Raw genomic sequence first — 21209 nt, forward strand, 5'->3', positions numbered from 1 at the left:
AGTATAATAGAAACACGTCACCACTTCTGCATTTATCACACTCTCCTGGTTTTGGCTTACAAATACTGATGGAAAATACTGAATATGGCATAAAGCTCGTTTTTTTTTTTTTTGTTTTTTTTTTAATAAGCTTCAGCCAGGAATTGGAAAACCCCTCTACAGAAGTTACTTTTTTTGTTGCTATAGGCAGATCCATCTTTTCATTGTATTTATCTTCATAAATAAGGGGCAGAGACCCCAATTCCGGAGATGTGTCACCTACTAGAGAATGTGGTTTTGTATCAATAAAATCAGTGTTTTATCAGCAGTAGATTATCACTAGAGGACTAGGTGTCTCGTGCCTCCTGGTCCAACCACACACCCCCAGCACTGATTAGCAGCTTTCTGTCAAAGTACAGTGTACAGCTGCCAATCAGTGATGTGGGCGGAGTTATACAGGGCTCAGCAATCTGAGCTCTGCTGGATCTGCAGGAAAGAAAACAGTGATTGTATCACAACTGCGGCACACAGTAAACTAAGGCTGGTTTCACATTTGCGGACGAGGGCTTTGCGGAGGGCTGCGTAGTTCCTCAGTTAAGCCCCGCCCACTGCCGCACCTCTTCCTTCAGCTCCGCCTACGTCTGCATGGGTCCTGCGTACTCTATCTTTAACATTGGCCATGCGGATGCCTCCGCATGCGTCGTTTTGACGCTGCCCCGACCTGCGTCGAATGCAACATGTTGCATTTTGTTGCGGTCGGTGCAGCGTCAAAATGACGCATGCGGAGGCATCCGCATACATCCACATGGCCTGCGTACCCAATGTTTAAGATAGGGTATGCAGGACGCATGCAGATGTAGGCGGAGCTGAAGGAAGAGGTGCGGCATTGGGCGGGGCTTAACAGAGTAACTACGCAGCCCTCCGGAAAGAACTCGTCCACAAATGTGAAACCAGCCTAAGTGACACATGCTGGAATCAGGCTCTCTGTCCCGACATCATGCTGCTGTCAGATTACATAGCAAAAACCTCCCTTTAAAGCCAAGCATAGCATTATAAAAATTGGAGGCACTCCTGCAGATCAGTCATATTGGATTGATCTTGAAGGAAAGGGGGTGCAATTTGGAAAGCTACAACCATCACCTGCACTACCAGATGTACTCTTGTACTACTATTTTTCGCCACATGGTGTGCTGTTACCAGGAAACATCTTCACGTACTGTACATTCTAAAGTGTCTTTATAGTGAAGACAATGATCAAAAATAAAGTAAAAAAAAAAATGCTAATTTTTTGGCCATGGATGTAGTAAAACCGCACTGTTTGTGCCACTGTTTTGGGGAAAAGAGAGAACATCTGGAGAATCAATTACCATGCTGTGGATTTAAAATTGACATCACAGATTGATTATGGATTTTTCCGCAGCGTGTGGATGGAGTTCGATAAAATCTCACTCACTTTAGTACCACTCTAATAGACCAGATGGGAAATCTGCAGCATATTTGCTTTTAAATTCAGTTGAATCTGCTGAAAATGTTCAAGTAGAAGATGCTGGAGGAAACTCTGGCATTTTTTTTTTCCCAGAAGCCGCTTTTGTGTCGTTTTTTTAGTTGTTCTCTGAGCGGTTTTCTGACTGTTTTGAAGGCTTTTCACATGTTTTTAGTGACAATTTTTTTTACTGTCATTTTCAGGTTGTTTGTTTTTTTTCACAAGAAACCGTTTTTCTAAAAAAAAAAAAAAAAAAAAAAAAAAAGTCAATTGCAAAAAACGCCCCCAAAAACATCCAGGCATCTTTTGAGCTTTCGTAAAGTACAGAGCAGAAAACGCGGTTAAAAGACATTCAAAAGGCTGATCATATGTTCACACTTACATAGAAATACCTATGTTAATTTTTTTCAGCATTTTCTGATTTTCAGGCAGTTTCCACCACAGAATTTGCCTAAAAAAAAGACGTCGGGTGCACATAGTATAAATCTGCAGAAAAACATTTCTACCTAATAATGCAACTACGCTTGGGTTCGCTTGTTGTGGATTTGGTGAAGATTTTACATACTGACTTCCAGAGCAATTCTGCATTTAGAATCTGTTCATATTTTCTGAACTTATTCGTGCCGTTTTATGTTTTTTTTTTTTTGCTGCGGAGCTTATGAAAAAAATTAAAAAGTAACAGAATGCCGGAGCAATCGTTTAACCTGCGAATTCAACGTTCCCATTGAAATGAATAGATAAAATCTGCAGAAAAGATGTGATTTAAAAATAAAAAAAAAAACACCACAAAAGCCAATTTCCATTTGGATTCCACTTCCCCCCAAAAGTAAATAATTGCAAAATGTAAGGTGAGTTTAAACTAAAACTCATCCACTTTGCTGATACTGTAAAATGTTGCAGATTTTCCGTATTGTGGGGATGCTACTCACTTGGGTGCGTTGGGAGGCAAGACATGACGAGATTCCCTTTAAATGTCCATGCTGCTTCATACACCAGCCATAAACAAAGGAGAAATAAACAGCCTTCAGTGCAGGCAAAAAAAAATGAAAACAATTCTTTTGATAAAGTCTCTTGAGAGCTAGTCCTGGTCACACAGGCTGGAAAGCATCCAGTACATGGGCTCAGTCTGGATAGACCACACTGGAGGCCTTCCACCTACACAACCATGTGCCAAACATCAGACTCCATTCTAACATGGTAACCACACCCAGAGGGGAGGTATGTGGATTCAGACATGCCCATCTCTCAGGCTGCCCGGTAAACCTGACCCAGATGCACCAAACAATCCTTAGTGCAATATCCGCTAGAGCAGGGGTCCCCAACCTGTAGCTGTGGAGCCACATGTCTCTCGCGGTCCCATTAATTGTGGCTCGCGGCTGTCTGTCAGCGTGGTGCATTTGCTCCAGGTCTAGCAAACAGGTATGAAGAGCACATCTGAAAATGGTGAATTTTGTGACCAACCCTACACAGAAGAGCAGATCTGGATGCACATACACTGGTCTTAGTAATAATAATAATAATCTTTATTTATATAGCGCCAACATATTCCGCAGCGCTTTACAGTTTCAAACACAACAGTCATAAGTAACAACGTTAACAATACAATAATTAAAACAAAATAAGACGACCCTGCTCGTGAGAGCTTCCAATCTACAATGAGGTGGGGGTGATACAAAGTACAGGTGTGTATTTACAATGATGTATTTACAATGATGGTCCAGCCATCTTCAGGGGGTGGGGGATAGATGGGGATAGTGAATAGGCTACACACCAACGTAAAATGACTGATTAGTGAACTTGGTAGGCCGCTCTGAACAAATGTGTTTTGAGCGAGCACCTAAAACTATGCAAATTGTGGATGGTCCTAATATCTTGGGGTAGAGCATTCCAGAGGATTGGTGCAGCACGGGAGAAGTCTTGGAGTCGGGAGTGGGAGGTGCAGATTAGTGCAGAGGTTAGTCGAAGGTCATTTGCAGAGCACAGAGGTCGGTTAGTCCGATAGACAGAAATGAGGGAGGAGATGTATGGGGTGCCTCACTGTGGAGAGCTTTGTGGGTGAGAACAAGTACTTTGAATTGTATCCTGTAATGATTGGGCAGCCAGTATAACGACTGGCGAAGAGCGGACGCGTTTGAGTAACGATTAGCCAGATGGACGACCCTGGCTGCTGCATTAAGGATGGACTGGAGAGGGGAAAGTCGAGTAAGGGGGAGGCCAATTAATAGAGCGTTGCAGTAGTCCAGGCGGGAGTGGATCAGGGCGACAGTGAGGGTTTTTGTTGTTTCCATGGTGAGAAAAGGGCGGATTCTAAAGATGTTCTTTAGGTGTAAGCGGCACGAGCGGGCAAGAGATTGTATATGGGAGGTGAAGGAGAGATCGGAGTCAAACATAACACCCAGACAGCGCGCCTGCTGCTGGGGCGTTAGAGTTTTTGAGATGATTTAAGTATGGTCCGCTGGAGACAAGATGACACCAACTGTCAGAGGAGGTGCTTGAGCTGGATGTGACAGTGTCTTGGGAGTGCTTTATAGGAGAATACTGAATGGGGGTATTGTAGAAATCCCTGGATCTTTGTATACTGCTTTGGGGTGATTGATTTTTGTGGAAAAGCTTTGGTTACCATTATGCCTGTAATGGGGGGCTTTGGTTGCCACTATTGTGAGGGGGCGGGAGCTGAATGTGGCTCGCGACCCTCTCTCAGAGCTGAATGTGGCTTTCAAGGTCCGAAACATTGTGGACCTCTGCACTAGAGCAATACTCCAGGATTACATAAAAAAATCACAACCATTTCTGTGATATGTACCACCCATCAACTATGTGTCCAGTAGCTTCCTTACATACCCCCGCCCTGTCTAAAGCTGTGGGGCTTGGCAGCTTCTACTACTAGACGGCATTCTCAAGAAGGCATCGGCTTTACCATGTAGCTTCCTGGCTCTATGTTACACATTGAAGCTGAAATCCTGTGGGGCTAGAAACCATCTATCGCATTTTTCCACTTTTTCTCCCTCATCCACCTGAGTGGGGCATTGTCTGATACCAATTAAAATTTTCACCCTAACAGATAGTACCATAATGTGTCCACCGCCCACTTTATTGCCAAGCATTCTTTTTCCACTATGGAGTAGTTCTTCTCACATGTAGACAGCTTCCGACTGAGGTACATCACAAGGTGTTCCTCTCTGTTATCCTCCTGAGACAAGACGGCACCCAACCCGACATCCGAGGTGTCCGTCTGGACCACAAGCTCTTTGGAGAAGTTGGGCGCCACTATCACTGGAAGTCTACAGAGGACCAGTTTCAGTTCCTGGAAGGCTGCCTCAGCTTCCGGGGACCACTGAGCCATAGCTGACTTTGTCCCATTCAGAAGGTCCATCAGCAGGGCTGCTATCAGGGCAAAGTTAAGTACAAATCTCTGGTAGTAGCCCATGATGCCTTGAAATGCTCTGTCCTGCTTCTTCGAGAGGGGCTATGGCCAGCTTTGTATTGCCTCCACCTTATTTATTTGTGGTTTTATTTCACGTCTTCCTACTACGTAGCCTAGATACTTGGTTTCCTCCATTCCCATAGCACATTCCTTAGGGTTGCTGGTAAAACTTTCCTCCCTTAGGGCATCAAGTATTGGCTGAATTTTGATAAGATGTCTTCCCCAATCACGGTTGAATATGACAATGTCATCTAGGTAGGCCGCTGCATACTTTTTATGGGGTGATAAGATTCGGTACATGGCTCTCTGGAAAGTGGCCGGAGCTTCCTGCAACCCAATGGCATTATGACGTACTTTCTCCTGGGGACATAAGTATTTGCCAATACCCTTGCGTTAGGTCAAGGGTGGTAATGTGCGTCGCTAGCCTAAAGGCCCCTTCACATTAAGCGACGCTGCAGCGATACCGACAACGATCCGGATCGCTGCAGCGTCGCTGTTTGGTCGCTGGAGAGCTGTCACACAGACCGCTCTCCAGCGACCAACGATCCCGAAGTCCCCGGGTAACCAGGGTAAACATCGGGTTACTAAGCGCAGGGCCGCGCTTAGTAACCCGATGTTTACCCTGGTTACCAGCGTAAAAGTAAAAAAAAAAAAACACTACATACTTACCTACCGCTGTCTGTCCCCGGCGCTCTGCTTCTCTGCACTCCTCCTGTACTGTCTGTGTGAGCACAGCGGCCGGAAAGCAGAGCGGTGACGTCACCGCTCTGCTTTCCGGCTGACCGACGCTCACAGCCAGTGCAGGAGGAGTGCAGAGCACAGCGCCGGGGACAGACAGCGGTAGGTAAGTATGTAGTGTTTTTTTTTTTTCACTTTTACGCTGGTAACCAGGGTAAACATCGGGTTACTAAGCGCGGCCCTGCGCTTAGTTACCCGATGTTTACCCTGGTTACCAGTGAAGACATCGCTGGATCGGTGTCACACACGCCGATCCAGCGATGTCCACGGGAGATCCAGCGACGAAATAAAGTTCTGGACTTTGTTCAGCGACCAACGATCTCCCAGCAGGGGCCTGATCGTTGGTCGCTGTCACACATAACGATTTCCTTAACGATATCGTTGCTACGTCACAAAAAGCAACGATATCGTTAACGATATCGTTATGTGTGAAGCTACCTTTAGCCTTTCAATCATTTTATCTTGATAAAGTCTCTTGAGAGCCAGTCCTAGTCACACAGGCTGGGTAGCATCCAGTACATCGGCTCAGTCTGGATATACCACAAAGGAGGCCTTCTCCCTCCACACACCACCATGTGTCAAACAACAGACTCCATTTTAACATGTAAACCACATCTAGAGCTGAGGTATGTGGGCAGCCAGACCCACCCATCTCTCAGGCTGCCCGTTAAACCTGGCACTGATGCACCAAACAATCCTCTATGTCCACTACAGCAATACACGAGGATTACATCACAGATGACAACCCCCTCTGTGATACATACCTCCATTCAACTATGTGTTCAGTACCTGCCTTACAGTACTTAAAATCTGCACCAAATGCTTATTGTTTTAACCTAGCCAAAGACAACCAACATTTTTATACATAAATGTTCCCTGAGTGTTACTGAACACGACATCTATGGTTTAGTCCCTGTTGATGTAAAAAGTTCTGCCTTTTCAGAAAACCTCCATCTATTTCTGAGTTGGCTGTTAAGAGGCCCCAAGTCCCCATTTCCCCAGACACTTGACAGCATTCCTGACCATTTCACCATCTGTTTATATTGTAATGTCGGCCTTGTAATGAGTGTTAACTGTACCTGTTTAATAATTTACATCGGCTAAAAGCAAAAGTCTTTCTGAAATATTCATTGCAAACCAATTTCCTGCTTTACGGCCTTCGCCCTTCAGTCAATATTTGGCTGTGTACACATTAGAGAAGGACACGCTTACCTATAAAGCTATAATTGCTTACCAAATGATGTGATATTTTAGACACTTTGAGGCCACGTTTTTCTGCACTTTATTTATAGCTTTTAGGGCTTGTGCCATTTCTATGGCATTAAGGACAGTACATGGGGGTCTCCATTGGTTTATATTGTAGACTTGTGGGTACAGTATCCTCTACTATACATAAGTCTTTATAATGACCTCTAGACACTAAAAAGATTTGTGGCTAATCCTATTAATAAGTCAGAATTTGTCAATTATGCAACTCCCGGAACCTTCACCCATTAACAGAATAAGGAGCTGCAGGTACTGCAGTTCGCCTGGTTCTGTAGCTTTGCCCTATTGAAATTAATTGGCCTAAGCTACAGTACCATGCACAGCCACCACGGTATGCATTGCACTTTGTCTGCATGAAAAATGAAATGAGAATCTGTACTCCAGCAAGTCCCTACATTGTACTGATCGGTGAGGGCCTTGTAGGTTAGTTTTTCCCTCTCCACCTATCAAGGATAGACTTTTAATGTTTAGGTTCAGGAAAAACAAAATCTAAATCCCCAGAAATCCTCAGAACTCTTTTGCCAGTGCTGCCACTCTTCCCTGCCTGATTTCATTAAAGCAGACCAAATAGTCTCATACCAAGGCAGAACACCACCGGTGTGGTGTCACCTATCATGCACAGAGAAAAATAAACTAAATTTTGTAATTTGATCCTTGGGCTTTTTAAATACAGCAGGTTATTATGTCAATCCCTATATAGTACATTATTGTGGGGGAATAGTTTTTTTTTTGTATGGTTACATTTTAGAAAAATGTTTATAAATTATGATAAAATTGGCACCAAAAGGAAATTAAAGGTATGGAGCAAATCTTTATATGTTTTAAATGGTCTTTGAAATTTCAGACATCCTGATCACATTTGATAAAGAAAGTGAGAAATAGAAAATCTGCAAATAATTTTATTTATTAATTATATTGTGTTATTCCCCAAAATATCACTCCAAACTTGCTGACCACTAGATTTCTCCATTCTGAATAAATGGCTATCCGCTGCCTGTTGTCAAGTGTAATCCATCTCTGGCAGCAGAGAAGCCGAGAAGAGTTGCACAAAGTAGTGACTTTGCTTTGTTTCTCTGTTCCGTCTCTACTGTTTGTCAAACTACGTAACAGAGAGTCCGGCTGTCAGCCCATGGTAGGAAAGCCATTAGACAATGGCAGGAGCAATGCATGCTGGGAAAATATGTGAAAAGAAGATCCAGCACCTATGGTGCTGGCAGATTGCAGCAGAAAAAGAAACGCCCACTCAAAAAAAGGGGATGGCAAGTTACAGGAGAGGCAAAGTTGAACATAATAGACTGGTATGTGCAGTAAAGGCAGTTTTAACTTTTTTCTACAGGATGAATTCAGGGCACAGGTATATTATAGGCACTGTTTAAACATACTTTAACAGATTTAAATTGGGTCTAGAAAAGGCATGACTACCAGGAGTCAGAAAATGTGCCAAATGTATTAAAGCTATGTGCCTTTGGCACATTTTATTACCCCTGTTGTAGTTTCCTCCAGAATCTTTCCACCAGCACAATTTTGGTAAATTTTAATTCATTTTGCAAAAATATTTTTAGCTCAATGACCTGTAATATCTGTTTTCGTGATGCTTTGCCGCTATGTGACCATGATTACTACAGTTTATGTTATATTTATTTTGCAGAAATATGTTAAAGGGGATCAAAGAGCTGCGGGATGTTTTACGGGTTGTGGAAACAAAGTCAACACAGGCCTTTAAGATGGTGAGGTCACAGATGTGTGCTGCTGCATGTCATTGTTTTTATATATTATATTTATATCAAGTGCAATTCATAATGAGAACCGTGGGGTGAGTGGTGGTGATAAAATTGCTGAGAAGTGTTCCTTCCCCAATGCCAGCCACTGACGGACATTTGATGCTTTTTTTTTCCTAAACGAGGTTCTTCAGCAGCTGCAGTGTGATTTCTACAGTGCACGATGATCACAAATCAGCTGATGCCAAACCTCTTAATACATGCTTTGCAGAGAAATGAAAGGATGTTCTAGCACCTATAGCCCTGGCAGGTGGCTGCTGATGAGGAAATACCCAATAAACATGCAAAAAAAATCTTGCTGACTGACAAGCAGTGGCAGAAATTATATTTAATATCTAGGTTTTCCTTTTGAAAAGTACCATTCTAGTTTTGAGATCAGTGTTGTTTTTGTTTGCTAATTACCCCCAGGTCAGTGTCACAATTTTGCTGATTCTTTGTGGAGTCTGTTTGTGTTTGCACACGGGCATGTGTCCTAATGTCCTACTACTTGCTATGCAACTAATATCTGGTAATGTTTTAAAAAAATAATTCACCTTTCTTTTTGAGCAGAAAAAATATCAGAATATAAGTAAAAAGTATGTAAACTTTCATTTTTATTTTTTTTTTATAAATTTGTCCAGCAGGGAGCGTTATGAAACATTGCGGATCACTATATTGGGTAATTTGTAATTCCTGTAAAAACATAAATAATGTAAGTGGCTTCCAAACCTCTGTTTTTCCCCAATCCATTTATTTACCTTTAGCTGCATTTATATCAGAGTGTACTCATTTGGAGTATAGATGATGGCAGTTAAAAGGTCATCACCTGTCTCCTCCTCGTAGTGTTCTGCTTTAAGAGGACCTTTCGCCAGTTTTTAGCGTGTTAAAATGGCACCATCATCGATTATTGGCGGCAGAGTAAAACATCATTTTTATTTTTTTATTCTCATCATTATGGAGATATTAGTTTGTACAATTAAGGTTATAACTTATTTTAAGCCAAGGGGGGGCAATACCCAAGATTTCTCCCAGGGGGAGTGTACTTCTTCCTCTACATGAGGTTGACCAATCATAAGCAGACAGCAATATACAGAGGAATAAAGAACACGCCCCCGTCTAGGAGGAGAAGACAGTAATAGCAAAGCTGAGCTTGGTCTTCGTTACAAACACCTCTGTACCTGCAGCTCTTCTCTCGAGTGTTGTCAGCTCAGCTGTACTCCTCTCCTTACCCAACACTAGCTCCCATGAGATGAAATCTAGAGGTGTTAGTAATCATTGCTCTATTCCTGGAATTTTATAATCATACACAGCTCTGCAGTGAGCTCAGCGAGAAGGGCAGACTGTTTGTCATTACATGTCTCACACTGAGAAACCTGCTTTGAGATTTTGTGAGGGGCGTGTTCTTTTCTCCCCCTAGTATGTTGCTTCCTGAATTTGATTGGTTAACCTCATGCAGGGGAAGAAGTCCACCCCCCCCCCACCCCCTTCCTCCCGAGAACAATCTTTTTTTTTTTTTTTTTTTTTTTTTTTAGGAATGAAGGCAAATCCACTAATAAAATGATTTGAAAAGTTTCCAAAATTTCCATGCTGGATAAAATTATTTTTAAAAAAGGAGGTTTAGTTACTTCGTAAAACGCAGTGCAAGAAAAGTAGAGCAGAATATCTGTCAAAACCCTCTTTTCATGTAGATTTTTTTTATGGATTATTGCTTTCAAAGTGTAGTTTTCCTTGAAATTCTTATTAATTTATTTTACTCAATAAATGCGTAATGTGTGTTGTCAGTCTGAACAATTACCTAAGAGCGCTGTCCTGTCTGTGCTGTCAGCATGCCTCCAGTGTACACAGAGCAGATTATAGCCATGCTTCATCCATTCATCATGTAAAGTATCTTTGCTTCTACATTTGCAGAAAGTGTCCAATACAAACAAGGTTAAGCTGAAAAGTTAATGATGCGTTAAATATGGAAGTGACATCACAAGTCAGTTTAACCCCTTAATGACCGCTAATACGTCTTTTTCCTGACCTGAGATATAAGAGAATAGCATCCCCATACAGGTGACAATCCAGCAGCAGTCAGCTGTACACTATAGCTGTACACTATATCTGCACAGCTTCTATCCTGCAATTTTTATTTCTTCTCTTCTTGTACTCTCCTCATTTTCTATAGCCCATTTGCTCTGCTCTTTCTGAGACTGTGCATGCTTATTCCACATTGTAGAAATCTGTATTAATTTCTCTTAGAGCGCGCAGTTACAACTGCAGCCGCCAGCTTCCAACACTCATCCTACTTACCTTCCCTGCGTGCCCTCGCTTCATCTTGTTTTCTGGCACCAGCAGCTCTTCCAGCCGAGCGATCACGTGTCCCCACTCATTAAGGTAATGAATATTCACTCCATGCCTATGGGAGTGGAGAGAGTTGAATATTCATTACCTTAATGAGCAAGGACACGTGATCGCTCGGCCGGAAGTGCTGCTGGCGCCGAAATGAGATGCAGCCAGGGCGCGCAAGGAAGGTAAGTAGGATGTGTGCTGGAAGCCAGCGGCTGCGGCTGTAACTGCGCGCTATAAGAGAAATTAATATTCACTGTCAGCGCTGTGAATATTAATTTCTCTTTAGCAGTGGGCACAGGCTTTAGTCGCAGCCGCCGGCTCCTGCCTCTGTGACCCGCTGCTCCGCCGCTCCCTCTCCCTCGCCGTCTTTCTGGGACAATGACTCGTGTATGAACCGAGGGGGGCGTTTTCAGCAAAAAAAAAATTTACTAAAAAACTTGGCTTATACACGAGTATATGCGGTATTAATATTTGCCAAATGCCAGAATAATGAGAGAGAGAATGTTTTAAGGCATTTTATTACTTACTGCAAAGTCAAAAGTTTGCATACATTTCATTAGTATTTGGTACCATCGCCCTTAAACTGAATGACTTGGGTCAAACGTTTGGGATATTGTTCCACAAGCTTCTCACAATAGTTGGTTGGAATTTGGGCCCATTTCTCCTGACAAACCTGGTGTAATTGAACCAGGATTGTAGGTCGTCTTGCTCGCATAGACCTTTTCAGCTTTGCCCATACATTTTCAATAAGATTGAAGAGAGAAAGGATCGGAGCACAGTTCACTGACACTTGGATCACGCTCTCAGCAGAGATGGAGCCGAGTGTTGTCAGCATATTGCATCTGATTCTCTCACATCAGATGCTGGTGTGAATAGAGCCATAAAGAGACATCACCAATCCTATGTGCTGCATTGGAGAACATGGACACCTTAGAGGGGTGCACTCATTTACTTGAGACTCCCAATTATGAAGAAGGGTGGCCATCAACTCTTCAGTAGGGGAGGAGACCTAGACAGTTCATAGTGGACACTAGGGAGATTATTGACCCTTGTCGTTGTCTCCTCGACCAGCGGCTTTTTAGAAGCGTTTCTTGAGGGCCCTACACTTTTCAAAGAGAGCTTGTCACAGACAGCATCCTAGTGCAATTTCTTGTATATGGCGCGCTGCACTTTTTTTGCATTTGGGTAAAGAAGGTCCCATTCTTGAGCTTTGAGTCAAAAAATAGTAAAACTCTATGAATCAACGTTGAGCTTTTGTGGCCTTCTCTCTGGTTGACCTAGCCTGATCATATCTTGACCTTGGATGGCCTTCAGTTAAATGGTCACCATGTGATATAACATCTCCCCTGCAATGGCCGCAGAATGGGAAATATTATCTTGTATCAGTGCTGATTGATCGATGGTTGGGATGATTTCTTTGCCGGAAGGGTTGACTTTGTGAGAAATCCATGTTTGTGAAGCCAAAGCTCCGTAGCATTACTTGGGAGATGGCAAGATTTCTATTACACTTTTTCAGACTGAGGATTAAGTTTTCACTGTCTTTTTATTGCTTGGTCCAGGATTAGTGTCCCTTTAAGTCACATTTTTCTTGCCGGGGTCATCGTGATACTATGGACTTCCCTATCTACTTTTTAGGCCATAGAGAAATGTAGAAAGCTCAAGTCTTAAGGGGAGGAAGCTGCCTAAATAATTTCATGTTGATGTGATAAAACAACATTTTTTCCATTTGTGTTCACATGCCATGAAGCCATCGAGTAGCCTGCTCTCTTGTCCCAGCTGTTTGTCGTGAAATGGCCTGGAGGATATGGGAAGAAGGAGGCAAGAATAGATGCTGTCCATTACCTGTATATAAAAGAAACATACAGACCTGAGTTATATACCTACTACTATCCTGATAATTTAGGATTTGGACATTTTACTTGCTTCACAGGCCAAGCTGGCCCTAGGGATGGGCTACCTGTGCGGTCATACCCGGTGTATCATCTGTCACTTCTGAAGGGGGCTTTACTTACCTTGGTAGCCTAAGCTTGCAACCTAAGTATTTCAATATTTTATTACTAAAATTAATAGTAAGAGATATTCAATTTTTCAATACTTTAGGTCTAGACTAAGGGACCTCAACCTTGCTTACCTTGTTAGTCAGTTTCGGCTCTACGAGATGATCGCGAGCAACATTCAATGCGAGGAAGTTGCAGAAGCTCTCTGTGTGCCGCCTGACAAGGTTTCATTTCTCCAAGGGCCCCAGGAAAAGGTAATAATGCCCTAAGTCCCCCCCTTATAAAGTAATTATGGCGCAAGTGCCCCCTCATAAAGTAGTAATGCCCTGAGTGCACCCTTATAAAGAAATATTGCTCATTCAGTGTCCCCTTAAAAAGAAATAATAATCCATTGCCCCAAATCAAGTGTTCATGGTCTGGTTCTCCTGTATAAAGTAGGAAAGTTCTGAGTGCCCCATATCAAAAAAATATTAATTAATGGCCCTTCCCCCCCCAAAAACCCTTCCCCCCAAAAAAACCCAAAGTTATATTGTGCCCCTTTCAAAAAAAAAAGTAATAATGCTCACGTGGTGTCTTTTTAAAAGTAACTATGACCCAGACAGGGTTGAAGTTCCCGACGAGCTCCCAGATGATCACAAACGGAGCGATGTGGTGACATCGTCACACCACCTGCATCGGGAATATTATGTCTGATGATCATTATATCCCTGTGACCTACAGCCAACAAGACGGAGACTAGGAGAGAGGTGAGTCCATCCCTTTCTTTTGTCGATCCAGTTGAGAGGTGCTTGCCTAAGCAGACACCTGCGAAACACACATCAGGGGCTTGTAGGCCACGAGTTGGGGGTTTGGAGGGTGCTTTTTTTCATTGTAGAGACTTGTATGTAAGTAGTGCTCCCTGGGGAAAAGGTATGCAAATTATCCCTCTTCCTAAAGAAGGAAAGCTGGTTCTCTAGTGCCACTCATCAAAGTAGCCATCAAGGTCCGACCCTTTAACAAGCCTTGCCTCATGATTAAGCAACCAAAGTCTTTCGCACAGCTGATATTTGCATACAGTAGATACCTCCAGTAAGTCGCACTAGCGAGCTGACTGTCTTTCACCAGGAGGTGAAGATCGCTGCTTGCTGTAAGCATTCTTATTCTGTTCATATGCAGTGGTGGAGCGCCAATACAGACCTAAGCAGATGTGTCCACGGTTTTCAACAATTTCTTTCACGTCATCTCATGCAAAAGCCTTATAACTATGGAACAGATTGTGCAGTAAAACAGGAACATAATCTAATTGATTTGTTATTTCCTTGCCAATCGAACATATGCTGCTCTGTGTGGTGATCAGATCCTGACGATTATTGACATGCATGTGTATATATATTGTAGCGTGGCTAAAGGATGTCTAATCGATGGGAGATATGTGTCTTATAGATAGCTTGTTGCTGTGATGTAACCATGGCTACCTATATGTGTTTCAGGACCTGTGGTGATGTCACAACCACATGTCTGGTCATGTGATGGGTTCTGGGTGTGGTTAGACATATAAAAGAAAGCCTAATGCTTAACACAGGTAGGTATGTGTGGAGGTGAAACCCTCCTGAGTGTGTTACGGCTTCAGGACTGAGCCGGATGAACTGGACCCTTGTTTTTCTTTACCTGAACCAAAGGCTATTTGTTTTCTGTTGTTTGCCACATGGTTTATGAAGCAATAAACCCAGTGAACTTTAAAGGAACACGTCTCCTGAGTGTCAGCCATCGCAGCTGAGTGAGTGAAATCCCTACAATTGGTGGTAGACGTGCGAGCAGCGTTCCCAGCGGAGACGTGAGTTTAGTTTGAATGTCCTGGGTCAAGGCTGTTGCAAGCCAGCAAGCATTGCCGGAGAAAATGGAGGACCTGCTGAAACAATTGGTCCAGATGCAGTCACAGCAGGAGCAAAGGCAGCAAGAGACCAACAGGCTGTTGATGCAGCAGATACAACAGAGCCAGCAGGAGCAACGGCAGCAGATGCAACAAAGCCAGCAGGAGCAACGGCAGCAGTTACAACAGAGCCAGCAGCAGATGCAGCAGAGCCAGCAGGAGCAACGGCAGCAGATGCAGCAGAGCCAGCAGGAGCATCAGCAGCAGATGCAGCTTCTGGCAACCGCCATCCAGGGCAAGGCGAGCGCCCCAACCCCAGGTTTGGCTGATGACACCCACGTCCGGAAAACGGTAAGACGCGCATTGCAGAAAATGACTCCCGGGGATGATGTTGAGGCCTTCCTGACGGTGTTTGAGAGGGTCGCTGAGAGGGAAAAACTTCCGCCAGAGCAGTGGGCAGAGGTACTTGCGCCATACCTGACGGGAGAACCATAGAAGGCGTACTATGATTTGACCTTGCAGGATGCCAAAGAGTATCACAAATTGAAAGCCGAGATTCTCGCACGTTTGGGGGTGACACTGACTGTCAGGGCACAGCGAGTTCACTCCTGGGGCTATCACCGGGACAAACCACCTCGTTCCCAAATGTTTGATCTGTTGCACCTGGTCCAGAAATGGCTGCAGCCAGAGTCCTCTGCGCCTGCACAGATGGTAGAACGGGTGATGATGGATCGGTTTGTCCATTCCCTCCCGAGGCCTATACAGTCTTGGGTTGCCCAGGGTGATCCCCAGAATGCCGACGAGCTGATCGGACTGGTTGAGAGGTACCAAGGGTTGGAAGGCTCTTTCGGGAGGCAGCCCATGCCGTACTGGGGATCCCAGAAGGCAGCTGAGTCCCAAAAAGGGGTGGTGCGTCCAAGGTCACAAAGGGCGGGGGAGGTGGTGCCCAAGGTCCCCACGGGTGATATTATTTGTTGGAGGTGCCACAAGCCAGGACATATAGCTGCCCGTTGTTCCCAAACCACTGAGCAGATGGACTGCAGCATGGGACGCCGTTGTTCATACTATGCGTATCCAGCTTGCAGTGTGAACTCTCCGCCCAACGAGGGACCTCAAGCATGTTCCGTGAAGGTGAACGGTCAAGCAGTAACGGCACTGTTAGACTCGGGGAGCCTAGTGACCCTGGTGAGGGCCACTTTTCCTCTCCACCTGCTCCCGGGAAAGAAGGTCGGAGTGCGGTGCATACATGGTGATGCAAAGGACTACCCTGTGGCCAGTGTGAACATTGAAACGACATGTGGCACGGAGTCCCACATAGTCGGCGTCGTTCAGGACTTGTTGCACCCTATAATTATTGGCCGGGATTTCTGTTTGTTTTGGGATTTGTGGGGGAAAGGTTCTGAGCTCCCTAGCAAGAGTAGGGAACCAGTGAACCCGGGAAGGGTGGTGCCACACCCAGAGTCAGACAGATTTCCTTTTTGTGTCCTGGCTGGAGATGAGGAGGAAGTGTCCCCTGCATCTGACATTCTGGAGTTAGAGGTATCCGGTGAAAATTTTGGGACTGCCCAACATAGGGACCCCACTCTGAGGGAAGCCTTTAATAATGTCACAGTTATTGACGGGGTGGTACAGGAGCCGGGGGCAGACACAAGATTTCCCCATTTTCTAATGAGCAGGGAGTTGTTGTACCGGGTCACGAAAATAAGGGAGGAGTTGGTAGAGCAGTTGGTAGTGCCGGGTCCATATAGACGGAAGGTGTTGGACATGGCCCATTCACACATCCTGGGTGGACACCTAGGGGTGGAAAAAACGCAGGAACGGGTTGTGCAGAGGTTCTATTGGCCTGGGTGCCACCGGGAAATAGTGAACTATTGCAGGTCCTGCCCTACATGTCAGCTAACTGCTCCCACTCCTCATTTCCGGAACCCCCTTGTGCCACTGCCCATTATTGAGGTGCCATTCGAGAGAATTGCCATGGACTTGGTCGGTCCCTTAGTTAAATCAGCCCGGGGCCATCAGTATATATTAGTCATCCTGGACTACGCCACACGCTATCCTGAGGCAATTCCCTTGAGAAATTCTTCTTCAAAGAGTATAGCTCGCGAGTTGGTCCATGTCTTTTCCCGGACAGGTCTGCCGAAGGAGATCCTGACTGACCAGGGGACACCTTTCATGAGCAAGGTGATGAGGGAACTATGCAAAGCCCTGAAAATCTCCCAGTTGAGGACCTCGGTGTACCATCCCCAGTCAGATGGCCTTGTTGAGAGATTTAACAAGACACTGAAGAGCATGCTGAGAAAAGCTATAGAGAAAGACGGTAGAGACTGGGATTGTCTCTTACCCTATTTGATGTTTTCCATTCGTGAAGTTCCACAGGCCTCCACAGGTTTTTCACCGTTTGAGCTTCTGTATGGCCGACATCCACGAGGACTCCTGGATATAGCCAAGGAAACCTGGGAAGCCGAAGTCACGCCCCACAGAAGCGTCATTGAGCATGTGGCCCTGATGCAGCAGAGGATTGCAAAGGTGATGCCTATCGTGAAAGAACACCTTCTCCAAGCACAAGAAGCTCAGGCCAGGGTCTACAACCGGTCTGCAAGAGTGAGGCAATTCAATCCGGGAGACCGAGTTCTTGTGTTAGTTCCGACAGTGGAAAGCAAGTTCTTGGCCAAATGGCAAGGGCCATATGAGGTTGTCGAGAAACTTGGTGAAGTAAACTATAAAATTCACCAACCAGGAAGACGGAAACCATTCCAAGTATACCATGTCAACCTTATCAAGCCGTGGCAAGATAGAGAGCCGACAGTAACTCCATCGTTGTTAAGCAACCCAGAAGATGAGGTTGGAGCGGTTACTATAGCGGAGACGCTATCGGAGTCTCAGAAACAGCAATGCCGGGAGTTACTCCAGAAAAACAGGGACCTGTTTTCCGAGTTGCCTGGGTACACGAAGGTCATAGAGCATGAGGTCCTGACAGAGCCCCATGTGCGCGTGAACGTGAAGCCCTATAGAATTCCTGAGGCCCGTCGAGAAATAGTCTCCAAGGAAGTGGAGCGTATGTTGAAGCTTGGAGTCATTGAGGAATCCAAGAGCGGTTGGTCGAGCCCAATTGTCCTGGTCCCAAAACCTGATGGGGAGTGGAGATTTTGCAACGACTATAGGAAGTTGAATGAGGTCTCCAAGTTCGACGCATATCCCATGCCCCGAGTTGATGAGCTCATCGAAAGGCTTGGGCCCGCCAGGTACATAACCACCTTGGATTTGACGAAGGGGTATTGGCAGATCCCCATGGCACAGGAAGCCAAGGAGAAGACGGCGTTTTCTACACCAGATGGATGCTTCCAGTATGTCCGGATGCCATTTGGCCTACAGGGAGCTCCGGCCACCTTCCAAAGGGCTATGGATAGAGTCCTTGCACCCCACAAGGCATACGCTGCTGCGTACCTAGATGATATCGTCATCTTTAGCCCGGACTGGGAGAGTCATCTGGAGAAAGTCCAAGCGGTGTTGGATGCTATAAGAGAGGCCGGATTTACAATAAACCCGAAGAAGTGTGCATTGGGTAAAGAAGAAGCTAAGTACCTTGGATACATAGTGGGTCATGGAGAAATAAAACCCCAAATCAGTAAAGTGGAGGCAATTCAAACATGGCCAAAACCAGTTTCCAAGAAGCAAGTTAAAGCCTTCCTGGGAATCGTGGGATATTACAGGAGGTTCATCCCAAACTTCGCCACAATGGCGGCGCCTCTGACTGACCTGCTAAAAGGGACAAAATCAGTAATGGTTAAGTGGTCCGAAGAAACAGATTCAGCCTTCCAAGAAATGAAAGAGGCTTTATGTAAGCAACCCGTTCTGATGGCCCCAAACTTCAAGAAAGAGTTTATTCTTCAGACAGATGCCTCAGATGTTGGGGTGGGAGCAGTCCTTTCCCAAGAACTACATGGAGAGGAGCATCCTGTTCTCTATCTGAGTAGGAAGCTGTCCTCGTCTGAAAAGAACTACTCAGTCGTTGAAAAGGAGTGCTTGGCCATAAAATGGGCAGTCGACACATTACAGTACTATTTGCTGGGACGTAAATTTAGACTGATATCCGACCATGCCCCACTTAGGTGGATGAGGGAAACGAAGGGTAGAAATGCTAGGGTCACCCGTTGGTTCTTAGCCCTGCAGGACTTCTGTTTCCATGTGGAACATAGGGCCGGAAAGCTGCACGGTAATGCTGATGCCCTGTCAAGAATCCCTTGTCTAGTGGGAGAAAGTGCCAAGCCCCACGGCTTTAGGCAGAGGGGGGAGGTATGTAGCGTGGCTAAAGGATGTCTAATCAATGGGAGATATGTGTCTTATAGATAGCTTGTTGCTGTGATGTAACCATGGCTACCTATATGTGTTTCAGGACCTGTGGTGATGTCACAACCACATGTCTGGTCATGTGATGGGTTCTGGGTGTGGTTAGACATATAAAAGAAAGCCTAATGCTTAACACAGATAGATATGGGTGGAGGTGAAACCCTCCTGAGTGTGTTACGGCTTCAGGACTGAGCCGGATGAACTGGACACTTGTTTTTCTTTACCTGAACCAAAGGCTATTTGTTTTCTGTTGTTTGCCACATGGTTTATGAAGCAATAAACCCAGTGAACTTTAAAGGAACACGTCTCCTGAGTGTCAGCCGTCGCAGCTGAGTGAGTGAAATCCCTACAATATATATATATATATATATATATATATATATATAATTTATTTATATATATATATATATACATACACTGTATATATATATTTATGCATATACGTTCATCCATTCCCTATTCTTTTTTTAAAGACAGTTTCTAGCCATAATGTATAAATGTGCATATACTAGAAAATTACAGCAGCCAGAATTTTTGCTATTTTGGAAAAAGTCCTTTTAAAGGGAACCGGTTAGCATGCTTTTAGATATGGAAGTAGTGTTGGCTGTTTAGGCGTTTGTCCCCTAATAAAAATGTTACAGTTTTTATTATTAATCCAATGTCCCAGTCAAAATAATCAAATTTGCAATTGACTTGCTTTTTCTATCTGCTTTCAATCTCCTTCAATAAGAGATCTTATCTTTTACCTTGGTGCTCGGCCACTAATGCCTGCCCAGACCTGCATGATAATTACATTCCAGGAGAGGGGTTAACTCTTAACATCCCAGCCACCTCTCTCCAGAATTTAATTCTATACAACATATAGCTGTTCACATCCCTCCCCTTCCCTATCATCTGAAGTGATGCAGCTATAAATCACCCTGCCCAGACCCTGGCCACTAGATATTTGCATTCCAGGAGAGGAGTTAACTCTTGAAATCGCAGTCACATCTCTCCAGCTCATTGAATTCTGCACATCAATTCTATACATCTCTCCCCTCCCTATCATTTTCTGAAGAGATATGTTTATAAATCAACTTTCACAGCAGGTCTCCTAATCATGGCTCTCACTGTTCAGAGCTGTGTGCTTGTTCAAATGTTATCTATCAGACTCAGAAAAAAACACTGATAGCTGACTGTTACAGCAGAACTTGCTGAGCTTCAAGAAACCCTCCTTCATTGAGTTTTTCACTTGATTGAGAATTTTAGAAGAGTTTTTTCCTGATGTGTTTTTTAGCAGTCTTCTGATGAGAAAGTGCCTAGTTATCAGAAAATTCCATGAGGAATGACATGCAATTTCTTTTGCCCACCAGGCATTTTTCAAAACCTGAAACTGAAAAAAACAATCAAAAGGCTGAATATATAGACAGCAAAGTGGTTGTACAACAGAAATGAATAGTAAGAGTTTTTTGTGCTATTTTTCACGCGCCTTCTCCAAAAACAACCCCCAACAACCACCAGCCATGCAGCATAAGCTATCTCTGACAATGAGTACTAGGCAGGGCCCAGGTTATGTAGGAGAAGGGAGTTGTTATGTTTGCTAATGACAGGTGTTATGAAGGCAATCCAGAAACAGTGTGCTTAGCGATCAGAGCGCACACAGTGATCTGACAAATACCCAAAAATACAAGAACGAGCTCTGAGACGTGGAAACTCTGTAGACTGCACACCTGATCCTATCCTAAACACAACTAAAAGCGGCTGTGGATTGCGCCTAACAACTACCTAGGCAACTCGGCACAGCCTAAGAAACTAGCTAGCCTGAAGATAGAAAAATAGGCCTGACTTGCCCCAGAGAAATTCCCCAAAGGAAAAGGCAGCCCCCCACATATAATGACTGTGAGTAAGATGAAAAGACAAAACGTAGGGATGAAATAGATTCAGCAAAGTGGGGCCCGATATTCTAGGACAGAGCGAGGACAGTAAAGCGAACTTTGCAGTCTACAAAAAACCCTAAAGCAAAACCACGCAAAGGGGGCAAAAAAACCCCACCGTGCCG

General features: G+C 44.5%; 1 protein-coding gene across 1 annotated transcript in view; it reads left to right on the plus strand.

Annotated features, from left to right (window-relative positions):
• Positions 1-21209, plus strand: part of TTC7A (tetratricopeptide repeat domain 7A) — a 405643-nt gene that overhangs the window by 70757 nt on the left and 313677 nt on the right. The window contains exon 6 of the mRNA XM_069768639.1: positions 8539-8617. Within this exon, the coding sequence (XP_069624740.1) occupies positions 8539-8617 (79 nt within the window). The remainder of the gene's footprint in view (positions 1-8538; positions 8618-21209) is intronic.

The sequence above is a fragment of the Ranitomeya imitator genome, chromosome 5, assembly GCF_032444005.1.
Source record: "Ranitomeya imitator isolate aRanImi1 chromosome 5, aRanImi1.pri, whole genome shotgun sequence".
Classification (NCBI taxonomy): Eukaryota; Metazoa; Chordata; class Amphibia; order Anura; family Dendrobatidae; genus Ranitomeya; species Ranitomeya imitator.